Genomic DNA, 16887 nt, shown 5'->3' on the forward strand with positions numbered 1-16887 from the left:
TAGCTCCCAGAACAGAGAAAAATCAGTGGGCTAAAATAAATGCTGGATCTTGCCCTAATACATGCTCAGCATGCAGCATATAGAAGCCGTTTAAACCCACACCACAGCAGTATGTCAGAGCCTTTCAAAGTAAAGCTAGGAGGCTTTGACATACCTGTTTGTTTCTCAAGACTTGAACTTGAATTAATGCTTTTAGTTAAATAGATAAAGACATTTGCATTTATCAAAAAAGCGATCTGCACTTTTCTTAAATTTGGAATGTCTTTACATATTGAAAGTTTGTCATACCTATGTGTGTATTATCTATTAATTTATTTACTTTTTCAGAAAATATAATGGTCATATTGAAAACAAACCTCTAACCATTCCAAAAGACATCGATCTTCATCTGGAAACAAAATCTGTGACTGAAAGGGACACTATTGGTAAGAATAAATGGATGCAGGCAATAGTACATTATTTCAAATATATCCTGATTCTTTCTATCACGTGTTTATTTGTGAATGCTGGAATATCTTTTGTTATAGACAATGAATGAATAAAAGTACAACTGATAATAAAGTTTAATGAGACGGCAAGAATTTGGGCTAAGTCTCCTTTGTTCCATGGGTAACATCTTAATAGGAGTTTTATGGAAAAGGACGGGGAGGTGAAATCCAGCATAAAGCACATCTCTTGTATCAGGCACCCATAGCAATATGAGACAACACCGTGGTCTGTTTGAAATAGAGATCATAGCTTTTTACAAGATAATGAGAATCAGCAGATGTGGAAACATGTATTTTCTGCTCATCTAAAGTAGGGAATGTGCTGTAGTATTGACACCTAGACCTTTCAACCACACATCTGAAGCATTGAGGTAAAATGCTTAGAAATCATAAGCGACACATCATAAGCATTGAGCTAAAATGCTAAAAAATCTAATCTTATAGAAATAAGTAGCATGAAGTGTTTTGGAAGTTGCTATTTTTTATATGGTAATTTTTATTTCCTTAGTCATAACCAGTCATTTTGTTACAGAAAACTCGTGTATGGATATGTATGTATGTGTGACGCATTTTCTTCCAGTCTACGTTTTTATATGCATTTGTTCTATGCATAAATACGGAAAGAAAAGAACTATAGTCCTATGCAGAAGATTTCTAGCTTAAATTATTGGAAAGAGTGTGGAAATTCCTTTAACAGAAATGCATAGTTTTTTAAAGCTGGCACATAAATAACTAATGCATTCACAAGTTTCAGTTAATGTTATTTGCTTGAAATTACAGCATTTAACTCTCAGAGTAGTTACAGATACTGATACAGTGTAAGGTGTACAAACTTTTGTTGAATCTAACCAGGTGGGCATTTCAGAATAAGTATAGCACTTGGAAATACCCGAGTTTGGCCAATTTCATGAGTTTGACATCGGGTAGCTTGTTGTCAACAGACAAGTGCTCAGTATGTTTTGTGACTTTCTAACTGTGTAGATGTAGGGACCTAGACCTCAGTCAATTGAAAATGTTTTGTTATTGTCACTCCATTCTATGTATGTCAGTAACTGCCTCAAAATAATTACACTAATAATAACGTTTGCAAACTTGTATTTTTCAGCCTTGCATTATTTTCCAGAATATCAGTGGCTGGTGGATTTCACTGTTGCAGCTACAGTTGTGTATGTGGTGACAGAAGCCTATTACAGCATTGTGAAGCCCTCACAAGAAATGAATATCAGTGTAGTGTGGTGTCTGCTTGTCCTGGCTTTTGCAGTGTATCCTTTTCTGTGTTCTTAAATGACTCTTATCTGATCCAAATAGTCGACATTATCCTACAATTCATATGAAGGTCTATATTGTTGGTTGGCAGGATACACAAATATACAGCATTTGGAAAAAGGATCATGTAAGCTAATGCTGTGGTTGGGTAATGTATATGCTGTACATGCTGGTATGAAGAGCATGTTAACATTAATGCCAAGCCATTTATGGAAAATGAAATAGATGTATGTGAACTTACATACAGTGCTCATCTGTAGTATGAAGTGTTTCTAAACTAATTTTATTTTGCCCAGTTTGGCATTCAGAAATAGATTTCTGTACAGAGAGTATTTACAACTTCTGAAGAAGTGTGCAATTTATTGCAATTTATTGCACACTTTCAGTTTGCAGTCTGTTTAATCTGATACTTCCTGAACAAAATAGTACAGTAATGTGTATACTAATTTATAGCAAAGAGACATGCATGAATTCATAATTTCAAAGTACATTCAAGACACCCTTAAAAAGTTTATGGAAAATAAGATGTGTAGACAGCTGTGGGAGCAGAGGTGGTACATTTTCAAAGCTCTGTGAAAAGTTGAATTCCCCTCTATAACTGAGGGAAACAAACAGGCAATATTGGACCATAAAAGTAAGCAACTGTTATGTTTGTTTTTACTGGAAAAGGCAATATCAGACATGGGTGCTTGCACAGTAATTAACTCCTTTCCATATACCAATCCAGATTTACGCTTTAGGGAGGAAAGTTGCCTTTTAAAGACCTAATAGGAGATGAAGCAGTGGAATTGAATAAGGGCCTGCAAGAGTGCAGGTTATGGAAAGATGAGTTAGAAAATGAATTTCTGCAACTCCTCTGCACCCTCAACAACTGACAACCAGATAAAGTGCTAAGTTAGGGTCGATATAGCACTTGAATATTCAAAATTGATTCCTCTGTATAAATGCCTGTTCTTCAGTAGGGGTTCTCACTGTGGTATGCGTGGGGATTTTGGGTTGATTTTTTTTTTGTTTGTCTTTTGCTTGCTGTTAGCAATAGCTGGGGTTATAATATAGATCCCTTGAACTCTAATGCTTGGTTATATTTGGCTGACCATTTTGGATATGCTTAATGCTTCTCTGTACTTAATTACTAAAATGTGTGCTGCCTTTATGATAAGGAGAGGAATTCTTTCTGTAAGTAGCCTGAAGTAAAAATGATACCCAGAACTTTCCCTGTAGTGAGTAAGAACTTGCTAGAAGAGGGAGTTGACTCACATTATGAGAAAAAAAGAGACTGTCCGTAGCTTGCTTCCAGACCAGGTATTTCTCCTTTGACTTGTCAGTGGAGACGTCCACAGTGCAAAAGATGCTTTTTCTAGTCACAGTGACAGGAAAGTCAGTGTCTGGCTCTGGAGCACCTTATAATGGTACTATAGCAGTATTACAGCCTTTGTTTTATTTGTTTGGGTGAAGTCATGAATTTTAATTTAATGTTGGCAGGGGGAAGGAGAGGCAGCTATTGCTTAAGAAATCAAAAATGAAAGCCAACACTTTTGACTCCCGTTTTGAGGATGAGGGGGAGGTTAATAGAGCTAATGGAAAAACAAGCTTCAAATACTAAAGCCATAATGCACCCTTAAATTTATTGGTGGCAGCCAAATCTCGGTTGTAGCCAACTTAAATAGTTCTACAATGATTGCAACTCTAGGTGAAACAGACTTGTGAATTGTATAGTGTAGGAAAATCCACTGCAGTAATTCTGTCTTAGAGTGATATTTGAATACAGCCCTAATTACTGCTTTCATTTGGTCATCAATTCAGGGCAAAACCAAATGCAGAAAGTAAAAAAGATGAAGTTGCCTGGCAGAGCAAGCTTTCTGCCTCAGTAGTGTGAACATGCAAGTAGTTATTAGAGTCTTTCTTTTATTATTTCTTTCTCACTGCTACTTTTACATAAATTGAGCCTAAACCAGCATTTCCAGTTTTCTCATCTGGCTGAAGCACTTGAGAACTCATTGCACGTTTGGACCCGGAGGAGATTGAAACATATTTAGTATTCCCTGCATGTTAGAAGCACATTAGCTATATTTTCTCACTAGCCTTCCTACATGACTGGAAGAGAAATAAGATCAGATAGAATAGTTATTAAAAGCAAAAGATCATGTGCTAAAATCTAAATTTTTTGTAGAAGCTGTGAACAGTCAATTGCATGCTTTAGCATTTTTATATCTAGGCATGTATTGTCTAAGGGACCAATACTGTTTTGAGGTGTTGGTAATAGGCAGTATACTTCAGAAAGTTCTTAAGGAATTCTGTCAGTTTGTTGGGGTGGGAGAAAGTTTAGAGAAGTTAAAGTTTAAAATTCATGAGGCACTTCTAAAAAAATATGCAGATTTGGGAAAGTGTAGAGCAGAACGGCCTGATAGGTAGAAATAAATAAATTCTGGAAAATAAAACTTGTGTACAAGTGTAACCTAGTAGTAGGTACTTTAAGAGTTGTTAATCATACAAAGGGAACAAATGGTCAGAACTAGTTTTCTATGATTTTGTACAACTTTTATTTACTTCCTTTTTCCTGTGGCATTAAATAGACCTTGTTTTTATTGGAGGCTTCTGCACAAAGTAGGTGATTTTGTAGAAATCCTTGTGAAGTCACTGCTTCCTAGTATTGAATTTACTTAATTACCTATATGGTTGCTGGACTGATGGGATGAAGTAGTGTGATCCTGTGCAGTCTGAGGGGTTAGTGGCAATGCAGAAGGCTGCAGTACCAGGAAGCACAGTCTAAACTTTATATTAGAGTTAACATCTCCATGAATACGTTAATATTATGCCAAGCATTACGGCTGTTTGGGTGAAGGAGGATGGTGCAAAGGGTGAAATACAGAGGTATTGATAACAATCCTTGTGATCATGGGAACCTAAGCAGGTGAAAAGAGATGTCGAAAGAGAACTGGCTCATTCGTGTGTTGTGACATCAGGCTTCTGGAATGGTGAGAATATTTTAAAATGTACACAACTATTTACTGATTCAGTATGGCAAGACCATAAATTATTAATCATAATGTGTGAGAAAAATTTTGTTGATTCAGAATTTTCAATTGAAAGCAGCCGATTTTGTGTTTCGATGGCAGATGTTTCTTCTGTTTCATGTACTAAGGATTTTACTAAGGATTTGGCTGACAGAATGACCAACAAAAGCTTAGCAGAGTTAGAAGTGATGATTGAAATTTTTTTCAGCTGTGTCTTCTAGAAACAGATGCTTTGATTCAGTGCAGTAGCCCACTATTAGCATTTTTTAATGTTCATAGTGTAAATATTCAGAAAAAATCCAGACATTAATCTGGTGCTGGTCCCAAAGTGCTGTTATTAGTGTCTCTCCTGGCTTTGGCTGGGGTAGTAGCTTCCTAATAGCTGGTACAGTGCTGTGTGGCTTTAGTCTGAGAATAATGCTGGTAACACACTGATGTTTTAGTTGTTGCTGAGCAGTGCTTACCTTGACTAACAGAGAGTTTCAGTCACATGTAGTTTGCATAATCATTCGTTGGTATATTGGGTACTGAATCTGCACTGTAATTAGAATTTACTGTCAGTGTGCTTTCTTTTTTCTAGTTGCATTTTCCACATCCTTTAGGCACAACCCATAGTTGAAAATGAAGTGTCAAAGGAGTTATAAATCTCTATAGGTTAGGACTGTTGATCACAAACTATTATGAAGTCCTTTGTATAACTTCAAGATTTTGAATCAATGTGCATTCAATTTGTGATTGATGTCCCTAGGTGTAAAAAGACACCTGGCTGTAAGAATGCATTAGAGAAACAGAGCTTTCCAGAACACGGTCTGTATAACCTATTATGTACCTCTGTGTTGGATGAGCTATGTCTTCTTTCTGTGATTTATGAAGGGAGCTGAAGTTGATCACTGTGAATTTAGAGTTACTAGATGTTGTGCTTAGGCCACTTTCTTGTGTACATGGGAGTACCTCTCTGCATATGCGTGAAATACAGCAGTGTGTATGTTAAATATGTGATGGCTAATGAAGTGCAATATTGCATAATCATATAGTTTCTTGAGAGATTAACTGATGACTGTTCGTATGTGTTACTGAATAGATAACCTAAAACATGTTTTCATGCAATCTACATCTTAAAACACTTCCTGTATTAAAAAAAAAAAAAGTGCAAATATGAATGAACATGTTATTGCGTAGTTGAAAAAAGGGTACAATTTACACTTAAAACCTTTTTTTTCCTTTTTATCTTCGTTTTTTCAAAGCAGGTCATGTCTGGAGTGATCTTCAGCTACTTACATGGACTGGATATTGCCTGCCATTTGAAAAAAAACCCACAATTGTAATGGGCTGCAGTATTAAGAAAAATTTATCCTAATCTTCTGTTTAACTTTGGAGATAACTTCTATGTTTAGAAATGTGTTAAAACAGGTTTATAACAGAGCAGGTGATGTCTTAGATATTTTGGCACTAGGGTTACATGAAAGGACCTAATATACCAGACTAAAAGGGGTTTTATTTTTTGGGTTTTTTTTTTTTTTTTTTTTTTTTCCCCCAAGATAACCATGGGATAGCTTTTTTCTTTCCTACATACTACTAAACATGCACTTGTTTTACTGTCTTTGACAGGTAAAAATTTCAAAGACATGCATGTGAAAGTAGGGAAATCTAAGTTTCATCTTTCATATGTTTTCTGTTTATTAAACAGAAATGTAATAATCTAAGCAACAATCATCACAATTTTTTGTGTAGGCAGGTCTACACTCCCAGTGTGTAGAAATAGTTAATAAATTTTATCCCATTATGGACAAAAGTGCTTGTTGGAACAGCCGGTTCTTCCTGTTTGTATTGTCATTGTACCTTGCATCCAGGAAGAACATGTATAGCTCCTCTGTGGTTAAAAATGTTTATTTACTTCCCTGCCATCACAGTTGTTGCATTCAGAAGTAATATTTTGCATTCTGAAATTGATATATTAAATCCTGAGTTATTCTAGTTCAATGGAATCTTTTTCATTTATATCAATAATTTGCATTGAAGATATAGTTGCCTTATTTTTTGTTTGATCTAACTTATATTTATGTAATTGTTTGTTTAAACTGTGGTTTAGTTCTGTTAGGTTGATAATGAATATTCCTGCAGTTGACTATAAATAAGCAAGCCTAAATCAAAGCTATACTCCAGAGTAATGTATTCCTGGCTACCCATTATGTGATTATTTTGCTTTACAGTATTCTGTAATTTTAAGCTGAAATTGGTTGAACACATATTACTTAAAAAAAATAAATTGTGCATCATAGAACAGCCCTAGTGTAGATGACCAAAATACAGCTTTATATTTCTTAAATATAGTTATTTTACAAACTTAATTTTCCTTAACCTTTTTCTTGTGAAGCAAGGTACTATTTTCGTTGACTACCCATTATTTCAAAGTAGAGGATGGAGGTGAAAGATCAGTCTGTGTCACCTTTGGTTTCTTTTTCTTTGTGAAAGCAATGGCAATTCTCATTGTGACAGAAAACTATCTAGAGTTTGGACTGGAATCAGGTAACTCATTTCTTAAGTGTTCGCAACAGCTCTAGTGATTGCATGACCTGAAAAATTTATTTCCAGACTTTTAAGTGTTTGAGAATATTTGTGTTAAAAAGAACTCTATGTCATACACTTCTAAGAAATTTTGGTTTGGAATGCATATTCTGAAGGACATCCTGTATATTTTCCCTGCTTTCTTTTAAATAGTGTAATCTTTGCCTAGGTTGGTTGTTTTGTTAATTATATTTGCCTTCCAGTTTTACGTTTAACCTATTTTACCTTTTGTAGTAAAGTGAAGCTCCTTTACTGGGAAAAAAAACAACAAACCAAACACTTATATATGTAAAAAATAATGTTAATTTTATTCATGTTCCTGAAGTGTACAAATACCAGAGATGTTAATAATCAAACTTTATTGCATTGTGGCATACTACTTAGCTGTAATGCAATATGTGGCTATAATATATGGCATATGAGAGAGCTATGCTAGACATACAGAAATTTGTTTGAAAGATGAATTTTACCTAGTGTTTTATTTCAAAAAGGGATTCTTTGTTTGTACTCTCATAAAATACATTTATGTGTCTCTGCAGGATTCTCAAATTTCTCCGAAAGTGCTATGCAATTTCTTGAAAAGCAGGGCCTGGAATCCCAGTAAGTTTCTGGAAATATGTTTGTCTGGTTTATGTGTGCATTTAAAACTGAAGCACTTGGATTTTCTTAGCAAGCATTTGCCTTGCATATTTTTGTCTTTGTACATACTTACAATTTCTATAATAATGTGAAGAGTTGGGTTAATGAAAATAATTCATCACTACTCACAAGTTAATTAAGTTGCAGTTGTGTTTTCTCTTTTTAACTTGGAGATAGTTTCTACCCTGACATTTTGGTTGTAGTTCCTAAAATACAGTTCAAAATTATAAACACTTCTTTCAAGGTAATTCGCCTCAGCTTTGTAAGTACTGCTTAAGCCAAGTGATGGGTATTTTTGCCATGCCAGTCACATTCAAGAGGGTGCAAAAGCTACAGATGGAGCTTGTGATGAAGTTGACATTAAGAGTAAATTTTGTTGTTCAGTCCTGTTTTCAGGTTGTAATAGCGTTTTCCTGTTATGCAAAAACATCTGCTTGCTACAGGACATCCAAGTTTTGAATAGACTGTTGAAGGAACATGCCGTAGATTGTAATTTTGCATAAATATACAGTTGCTTTGTAGACAGCCTTTGTATATAGCAAAACTGATTTTGGTTACAATTCTATCCTTACACACTTGCTCTAAACGCATTCATGAGGTGTGTCATCACTGTGGGAGCGCACTTTGAATGTTTTGCATGGAAGTCGTCAGGTATCGTGCAGAAGCTATGGAATCTATTTTTGAGGAACGGAAGTTTCCTTAAGCTAGACTAGCATGTCATTTATGAATAAACTCATGGGAAATCCTTACCTGAATCCCATGGGTTTTCTTCACCTTAATTTTCCTAAGCTATTGCAAGATTGCTAACTTCTGTATTAATTTTCCTGTTAAGTGTTTGTTTGTTTTTCAACTTTTGCAATGCTTAGGCTGTTTACAGCAGTAGTTGAATTTATGATAGTGTCTCTTGGTAATGTATATGACAAAGATTAAGAAAGAATCTGAAACTCATGGTTTACTAGATTTATTTTTGTTCCTCTTTAATCTGTGTAAGTTATGTGTCACTTGTTTGTTTGGTTGGGTTTTTTTATTTTTTGTTTTGTTTTTGTGTAATCCAGTGTTTGTTAATTGCATAATTCAGCTGGTCCTGGATATTTGTTTTCCTGAATTTTTTTTATATACTCAATAATTCATGAAAGCAAACTACATTAATCACTTGGAAGAGACATGTTAATTGTCCACATGTATGTTTTAAATAAATCTGTGAAAAACTGCAGTAATAAATGTTTGATGGAGCTTTTTAATGTGTAAAGGTAGAATGTAAGTAGTATAACTTAAATACCCATTTTGTCTTTGATCAGTTAAACATATGATGCATCTGTTCCTCTGTTAAAAACATAATGATTAGATTTCTGTTATATGATTTGCTGTTAATTACATTTAAAATTACTCTTTTTTTGTTCTCTACTAACAAACTTAACATCTATAGGCAATATCTTAGGTTGCTGTTTGTCTAGGAAATAAATGTTCGACCTTTTTCCTTTTGGCTCCTTATTGGTTTGTAATAATACTGGTATTCCAGAGTAAGACTATAGAATACTACTTGCTTCTTGAATTAAATGTTAGATACTGTTGAGTTGAAAGTAGTCTCTGATACCCCACCCCCCAACTTCGTCCCCAAGAAAATGCTTATTTCCTTTCTTTTCTTTTAGGGGTCCTGTGTCTAAACTAACCTTCAAATTGTTCCTGGCTGTTCTGTGTTCACTTATTGGTGCTTTTTTGACATTCCCTGGCTTGCGACTGGCTCAAATGCATCTGGATGCTCTGAATTTAGCAACAGAAAAAATAACACAGTAAGAGAAAAATCTATGCACATAGGTATATGCTACTGAGTCTTAAATCTTTAATGTCTGAAAATAAACAAAGCAAACTATTCCAACAAGAAGGTAGTGACTAAGACTTCTGTTGCTGCCTGCTTTTCTTATCTTGAGCAGACTTGCCACCTGCCTTTTTCTGCTCAACCTGTGCTCTGCCAATCTTGTTACATTCTTTGCCTTGTAATTAGAGTCCCAATTAAAGGAGCTTTCCTTTTCTCCTGCAAGAGCTCCACCATGAATGTTTCTGCTTACTGCTTCCTTTTCCCCATCATATCTTCTCAGAAGTTAAGATGACTTTCAGGAAGTAGAGGTGCCAGCACAGGAATTTTTGTTTTTTCCGCCCCCAACTCCAGGTGACCATCATGCATTTAATAAGTTCAGGGTAAGATACAAAGAAAAAACAACCCAGAATACTTAATAAGGGTCAGACATTAGTATGAGTTTAAAGGGGTATTTTAATTTTCAGCCATCCTTGAGTTTGGTAGTAAAAATGTTTTCTCTGACCTAACTGTTTCTCTTCAACGCACTCTAGTTGAGGGAGAAACTTCAAATGTCTTTGATAGATCTCGACCTTTGATGTTTAATACATGTTAATGACACATTATGCAGCGTAGACCATTGTGATCATTATGCCTGGTCACTTTCCTAAGAGAACCATTATATTTTCTGATATGGAAATTATTTATGTTCAGACTGCCCTTTTTTTTTTTTCTGTTGTTCCCCAAAAAATGCCCATCTTAAAAATTAATCTGTGTTTAAAATGGGTCCTTCCGTCTTGGTAAATTTATAAACAAGTACTCTGTGTTATACTTTCACTCACTAAATTTATAACCAAGTACTCTGTGTTATACTTGCACTCACTGCAGTTGAATGCCCCCAGGTACAGCTGACAGCTGTTGGCTTGTTGTATCTGCTGTTAACTTTCTGCCTATATGTAGACTGTGACCCAGTCACTTCTTAATCTGTTCTTTTCAGATAAGCTAAATAAACTTCCTAGGTTTTTGTTTTTATGGTTCTCAGTATTCTAAAATTTCTTTTACCTTTTCTGTAAGTGTCCTCTAATTTTCCAACATCTTCCTTGACCTGTGAACATGAGATCCTAGGCAGAAATATAAGCCTTCTGAAACAGAAGTTCATTAATCAAGAACTAAAAGGGTAATTAATAGCCACTAGAATGGGGTTATGAAAAATTAATTGTCTGTAACTTAATGTTTAGAGGATATTGGAGCTGGTTGTTGAAGATAACTTTATGCAACACCAAGCAAATTATTTTCAAAAGTCTACCAATACTCTGAGTATTCAACGGGAACAGTATAAAAATTATGTTAAATGGCTTAAAACTTGGTCAGATACCAATATAATTAGGTAATGCAATTATAAATGGAGAATCATTGTCAAATGATAGATTCTAGTTGGCCTGAGAAGATTGGTATTTGCACTTGGTGATGTGTTTTTATCAATGAGTAGGTCATTATGGACTGTTACCAATTGTTTGTCAGTGACTAAAGGGGAGTAGTAAATGAGGACGACATATCACTGATGGGAAGCTTTCTAATTTGGGTTCAGGAAAACAGTGTCTTTCTCTGCAGTCAAATACGTGGTCTACTTTTGGAGGGGAAAAAACCCAACCCACAAAAAAACCCCACCCAAGTCCCCAAAGCTGTCCAGCTGCCCAGAAAAACACTAGCCCCCAAGCTCCTCCCCAAAACCAACTCCCCCCCCTAAGAAAACAGGGAAAAACCCCAACAAACAAAAGAACCCCTCAAAAAATCCCAACCAACTAACCAAGAAAAATACAAACCACAAAACACCCAACAACAACAACAAAAAACAACCAAAAAACCCCACAAAAAAACCCAAAATAACCCCAAACCCACAAAAATCCCCAGAGGAGACAGGGTTCCTTTCCCATTATATTACAGAACGGGAGACTTAACTTCCAGAGAACACTGCCAAAAAACCCCCTAAAGGTTAATGGTTAACTTAATATATTCAGCATGATTAATGTGGTTCTTTTATTTATATAGGGAGTAAGGGTTTTTTTGATAAAAGGAATAAAAATAATCTGGAGTCCTTTTTGGTTCTGATAGCTGGTTTGATTTTTTTTTTTCCCCCCCTTTCTTTAGAAATATCCTCGGCTGTGTATATTTTTGAGTCTTAATCAATTTGTACCATTTTCATACACATTCCCGCATTTTCCAGAATCTTTCAGCTTTTCTCCCTGTAATCAAATAAACAGAACGCGTTTCTTGCCACCCTTGGCACATTCCAGTCCATTAGCTCAGTAGGATGTCTTAAATAAGTTGAAGCTCAGGTAAAAACACTTTCACAAGTTAGTGAAATGCTTTGGACTGTTCTTCGGTGCTGTCGCATTCCCTAGCAACACTGAATAACTAGCAGTGCTTATTTCTTCATCGATGATTTAAACGTGCATGTAATGACGTCTTCTGAAACATGCAAACATTTTAATGTTTTTAGGAAGTTTAGACATTAGAAATCAGTAAGTACTTGTGTTCTTCAGAATAGCTTTTGATTACCTCATTTTTTCTCTCGTGTAGAAGCTCTCTGGTTGGAGATGGAAATATAGACAAGCTGATTCTCTTAGTCAAGAGGATCTTAGCTGATCTTAGTGAGGAAGCATGGTACTAGCAAAACCACCAGATCTACAGCACTGAAGTCTTCAACTCTTTTAGTTTGATTTTAGTAATAAAAAATGATTGGGATGTGGGGTTTGGAAATGAAGAAGGATTCTGGAAGAATCTCCAGAAAACTGCCTCCTCTTTTTAAATTCTGCTGTTTGTTTTGTACTCAAAGATTACAAGAGAATAGTATTTTTACATTGACTGTGCAGTTTTGTAAAATGCTTTTAAAATAGAATAGCTGTGCTGACTTTTTTCTTTTTCGTTTTGTTTTGTTTAAATACTAATTGAATGTAAGTACCAGGTTTCCTTTAGTCAAGGTTCCTAAGTAAAAAAACTTAATTACTTCATTAAACTGGGAAATCTGACCTCTGAGAACTGTTTCCCCTGGTCTCTATCAATAATGAAAATTAATCTGAGTAAATTTTTAATAAAGAAAAAAAAATAGTACCTATAAAAGCATATTTTTAATATATCTGATCATAATTATCTGAGATGCTAACTCTCTAGATTAAAACTGAAATAGCTAGGGCAATTTGGTGTTATGCCATCACATGGAAATTTTCAGCAACTGTCTTTTCTATCGTGTGGCTTAATGCAGGCAGCTCCTTTCGTTAGATTGTTTAGAATAAATCAGGTTTTCAGATATTCTAAGAACACTTTTTTTAAGTACCAGCCAGTGTGATTTCACAGTATGTAGTATTACTGATTTGTTGAAATGTAAGTCATACCTATAGAATAGGGAAGTAATCTTATTTAACTTCCTCTCAACTGTTTTAAAATTTGAATTTCTCCTTTTAAATCTGTAGCCCCAGTTTCAGCAGTATGGTAATTGTTTGTATTTAATAACTCCCCCCCCCCCCCCCCTTTTTTTTTTATTTCTTTCAGAACATTGCTACATATAAACTTCTTGGCACCTTTATTTATGGTTCTACTGTGGGTAAAACCAATCACTAAGGACTACATTATGAACCCACCTTTGGGCAAAGAGAGCATCCCTTTGTAAGATTCCCTTTAAAAATTCTTTCTGGGGTATTGAAAGCAAAACCATAAGTCTAAGTAGTGTCCTGTGGAAGTCATAGAAACATGAAAGACATAAAATTTAATAGCATCTGCTGTCAGAGGTCTCGTGGAAGTTGCAGCTGAGCTCTGAAGAGCTGATTATTTTAGAAGAATGAGAATTAGTTGCAGAGTGTTGAATTTTAAGGTGGTGGTTCCCAAAAAGCTGCTGTCTTCTGGCATCTGCTTGGCGGCAATGGTTTTCCTTCCTAGGGGTGCAATACCACCTCACTGCCATCTTCTGGAACCTTGTATCTTACATGTTCATGCAGGGGAAGAGTGGTTTCACTGAAGGCAGTCAAGACACACTGGCATGAGAATGGACCTAAGTGATTTGTCTTAAGATGCATGTGTAGATGAAGTGCATATGGAATTGATAGCTAAAATATTTAAAACATAGAAGGGAAAGGAATTTTCAGAAAAAGTGGTATCTGAAATAAATATAAGTAGCATAGGTGATTGTCATTGTCACTATTAGTCTAGATAATTCAGAATAGTAGTATTCAAACAGATATGATTGCCTGACATTTTTATTGCTTGCTAGGCTTACGAGATGCTTCTAAGGTGATTCAGTGACTACTGAACTATTACATAAAACATTGCAAATATACATATTTTGTGCTTCCATTTTGTTCCTCAGTTTATTTTAAATGATAGCTGTGCTATAGCAGGGTATCTAAGGCAACTGAAGTACGCATTTGCTATCCAGAACTGTGTGTCTCAAAATCTGTAATTTTCTGAGTGAGCTTGTTTTTTAGCATCATATCTTCATTACTCAGAATTTAAGCCTTTAAGAGCTGCTCTTGGTCACAGAAAAATGGATACTAATTTGGATTTAAGGCTGTAATAGGTCTACTAAGAAGTAGCAGTAAAGAGAGAATCGAAGGGCAAAAGTGAATATTACTTGCACATGAACTTCGTAACTGTAGATTGTGTGTTAAGAATTTTTGACAATGTGCTTCAAGATTTCTTTACAGATGATACAAACCACTGTAGCAGTAGGTGACCACTAGAAAATAGCTTTACCTTATTTTTTTTTTTTTTTTCCCCCCAAATCCACAGGATGTCAGAAGATACATTTGACACTGTCAGGCTGTGGATTATAATCCTGTTGTGTGCTTTACGGTTAGCTATGATACGCCATCATTTACAGGCCTATCTGAATTTAGCCCAGAAAAGTGTGGATCAGATGAAAAAGGAAGCTGGCAGAATAAGTATGGTTGATTTGCAGAAAATGGTAAGTATGGTGGTGCTGAGGTTATGTATTCGGAGTGCTCTGTCTTTACAGATGCTTTTGTTCCAGTTTTTGTGTCTTCTGTGGCACCAGAGGTGAAATCTGAATGAAGCTTCCTAGGCTATATTGTATAAAAAAAAGCACCATTACAGAGAAATTCTGCAAACCAAAATGTGCAGAGAAATATCATACATATTATGCAGTTGTGTTAAGTTATTGGCAAGTTGCCACAAGAAGAAGATTCCTCTCTTAGGATTGTCACTATTACTTATAATCTTGTCCTTGGCTTAACTGAGTATCTGAAGGTCATAAGTGGACTGTGCAGTAGTTATTTGCAAACAGTGGCTAGCAGATTGCTTCAGAAAAATGTTAGGAAATACATGTAGCAGCACCTGGTTTAGGACAGAACTGTGCTGATTGCTATAAGTACATAATTCTAGTTCTGGGAGCTTTCATCCTGTCTATAAAGTATCTTCTCTACATGGCATTTCCTAAATCCATTTATCCAGTATCTTCATACCTTCTCTTTGAGAAGGCTGTAGCCACTAAATGAAGTCCTGTCTTATTTTACTAGCTATGTCTGCTTTATCTTCTTCTGGAACTTCTGCCAGTAAAGTCTTTCCTATCTGTCATCCTACAGGAATTACTTTTTTAATTTGTTCTTTTTATCGTATTCCATCCATTTCCTTGCAGTATTTTTTGTCTCGTGCTTTTCCTTCTGTCAGTGTCTTGCTACTTTTTCTTCTCATGTAAGGTTTTTTTTTTTTTTTAATGCTTGCTCATCACAAAGCCCTTTGAAATTTTAGAGATATTTCCATAAATGTTATGTCTGCCTCCATCTTCTTTGCCACTTTGTAGTCTGTTCTTTTCTAAAATCCAGTTAGCTTTATTTCGTTGCTTGCTTGACAGTGATTTGATGACTCTTTTCCTTCCTTATTTGGTCTAGTCTTTTAAGTCAATAGCTTACATAAAATATGTAATGTAACAACTTTGAGAAAGATGGAACAGATTGGGAGAAGTGGGAGGGATAAATCTTAGTGGATTTCAGGGATAAATCTGAGTGGATTTCAATGAACCATAATGTATACCTGAAATAAAGACCATTTAAATGGTGTTATTGATCAACTATTAATAAAAAGTCATCTTGTTTTTAAAATACTGGTGTTTCACAGTTGGAAATCTTAAAAATACCTCGCTTTTGAAAAGGGACTGCAATATTAACCAAACTTTTATTTGCTTGATGAGGCTTTGGACTGTAACTACATTTTTGAAATGGGATTTAGTTCATAAATCACTGGAGACTTTAAAAAAATTAAACATATATTTAGCTTGATTCTGGTGTATTGAAATAGGAATCCTTGAATGATGACATGTCGTTTGCAGAAGCAGAATTAATTCTATTTGTTGTAACAGAACTAATGCTTTTAGTTATTTCCTTTCAACGCTTTCTGTCAGATTTGTAAACATCCTGAAATTAGAGTTCGTTATAGGGATTTCTTCAGTAGGTCATTTGAAGACAATATGTCACATTCCAAGACATGCTAGAAAACTTTTAAAACAGCTTTAATGCATAAGTACCCTCTTTTTAATAAATTGCTTGTTTTTCTAGACTTGTTCATAAACGTCTGCTCTGATCAGCTAGAACTCATGAGTTACTCTTTTCTGTTTTCCCAGGTGGCTCGGGTATTCTATTATCTTTGTGTAATTGCACTGCAGTATGTTGCACCGTTGGTAATGCTCCTTCACACAACTCTGCTCTTGAAAACACTAGGTAGGCAAAATTGGATCAATAAAAATGTGTTCTGTTCTACGCAGGGCTCTTATGTTTTCAGCTTGCTGAAGAAAATTAGAATGTACAGGTACCTGCAGTACGGAAATACACTGTAGTTCCCTGCAGTATAAAATATTCCGATGTGTGGCTTTTAAGCAGTCCTCTTCTGTTGCTGCTTTTGACATCTTTCAATTATATGCTAATTTGTTTGATTTATTTCTGAGAAGTTGTGCAATACAGCCAATAACGCTCTTTACTTCTGTTGAAATGTCTCTTAAAAAGTATTTTAAAAGAAAGCTGTATAAAGCATTGATGATTTAACCTTATGAGCAACTGTTAAGGGATTTTTTTTTTTTTTTTTCAGCTTTTCAGTCTTCAGTACGCATTTTGAATGGAAG

At 35.2% G+C, this 16887-nt stretch overlaps 1 protein-coding gene across 4 annotated transcripts in view; it reads left to right on the plus strand.

The window, feature by feature from the left end:
- Positions 1–16887, plus strand: part of TMEM161B (transmembrane protein 161B) — a 47468-nt gene that overhangs the window by 21488 nt on the left and 9093 nt on the right. For 3 of the 4 annotated variants that reach the window (XM_030469706.1, XM_030469704.1, XM_030469707.1), the window contains exons 4-11: positions 328–425; positions 1594–1750; positions 7143–7294; positions 7873–7933; positions 9622–9762; positions 13314–13427; positions 14547–14721; positions 16393–16489. In XM_030469706.1, the coding sequence (XP_030325566.1) occupies positions 328–425; positions 1594–1750; positions 7143–7294; positions 7873–7933; positions 9622–9762; positions 13314–13427; positions 14547–14721; positions 16393–16489 (995 nt within the window). The remainder of the gene's footprint in view (positions 1–327; positions 426–1593; positions 1751–7142; positions 7295–7872; positions 7934–9621; positions 9763–13313; positions 13428–14546; positions 14722–16392; positions 16490–16887) is intronic. The other variant, XM_030469705.1, reaches the window with a different exon arrangement.

This window comes from Strigops habroptila, chromosome Z (genome assembly GCF_004027225.2).
Source record: "Strigops habroptila isolate Jane chromosome Z, bStrHab1.2.pri, whole genome shotgun sequence".
Classification (NCBI taxonomy): Eukaryota; Metazoa; Chordata; class Aves; order Psittaciformes; family Psittacidae; genus Strigops; species Strigops habroptila.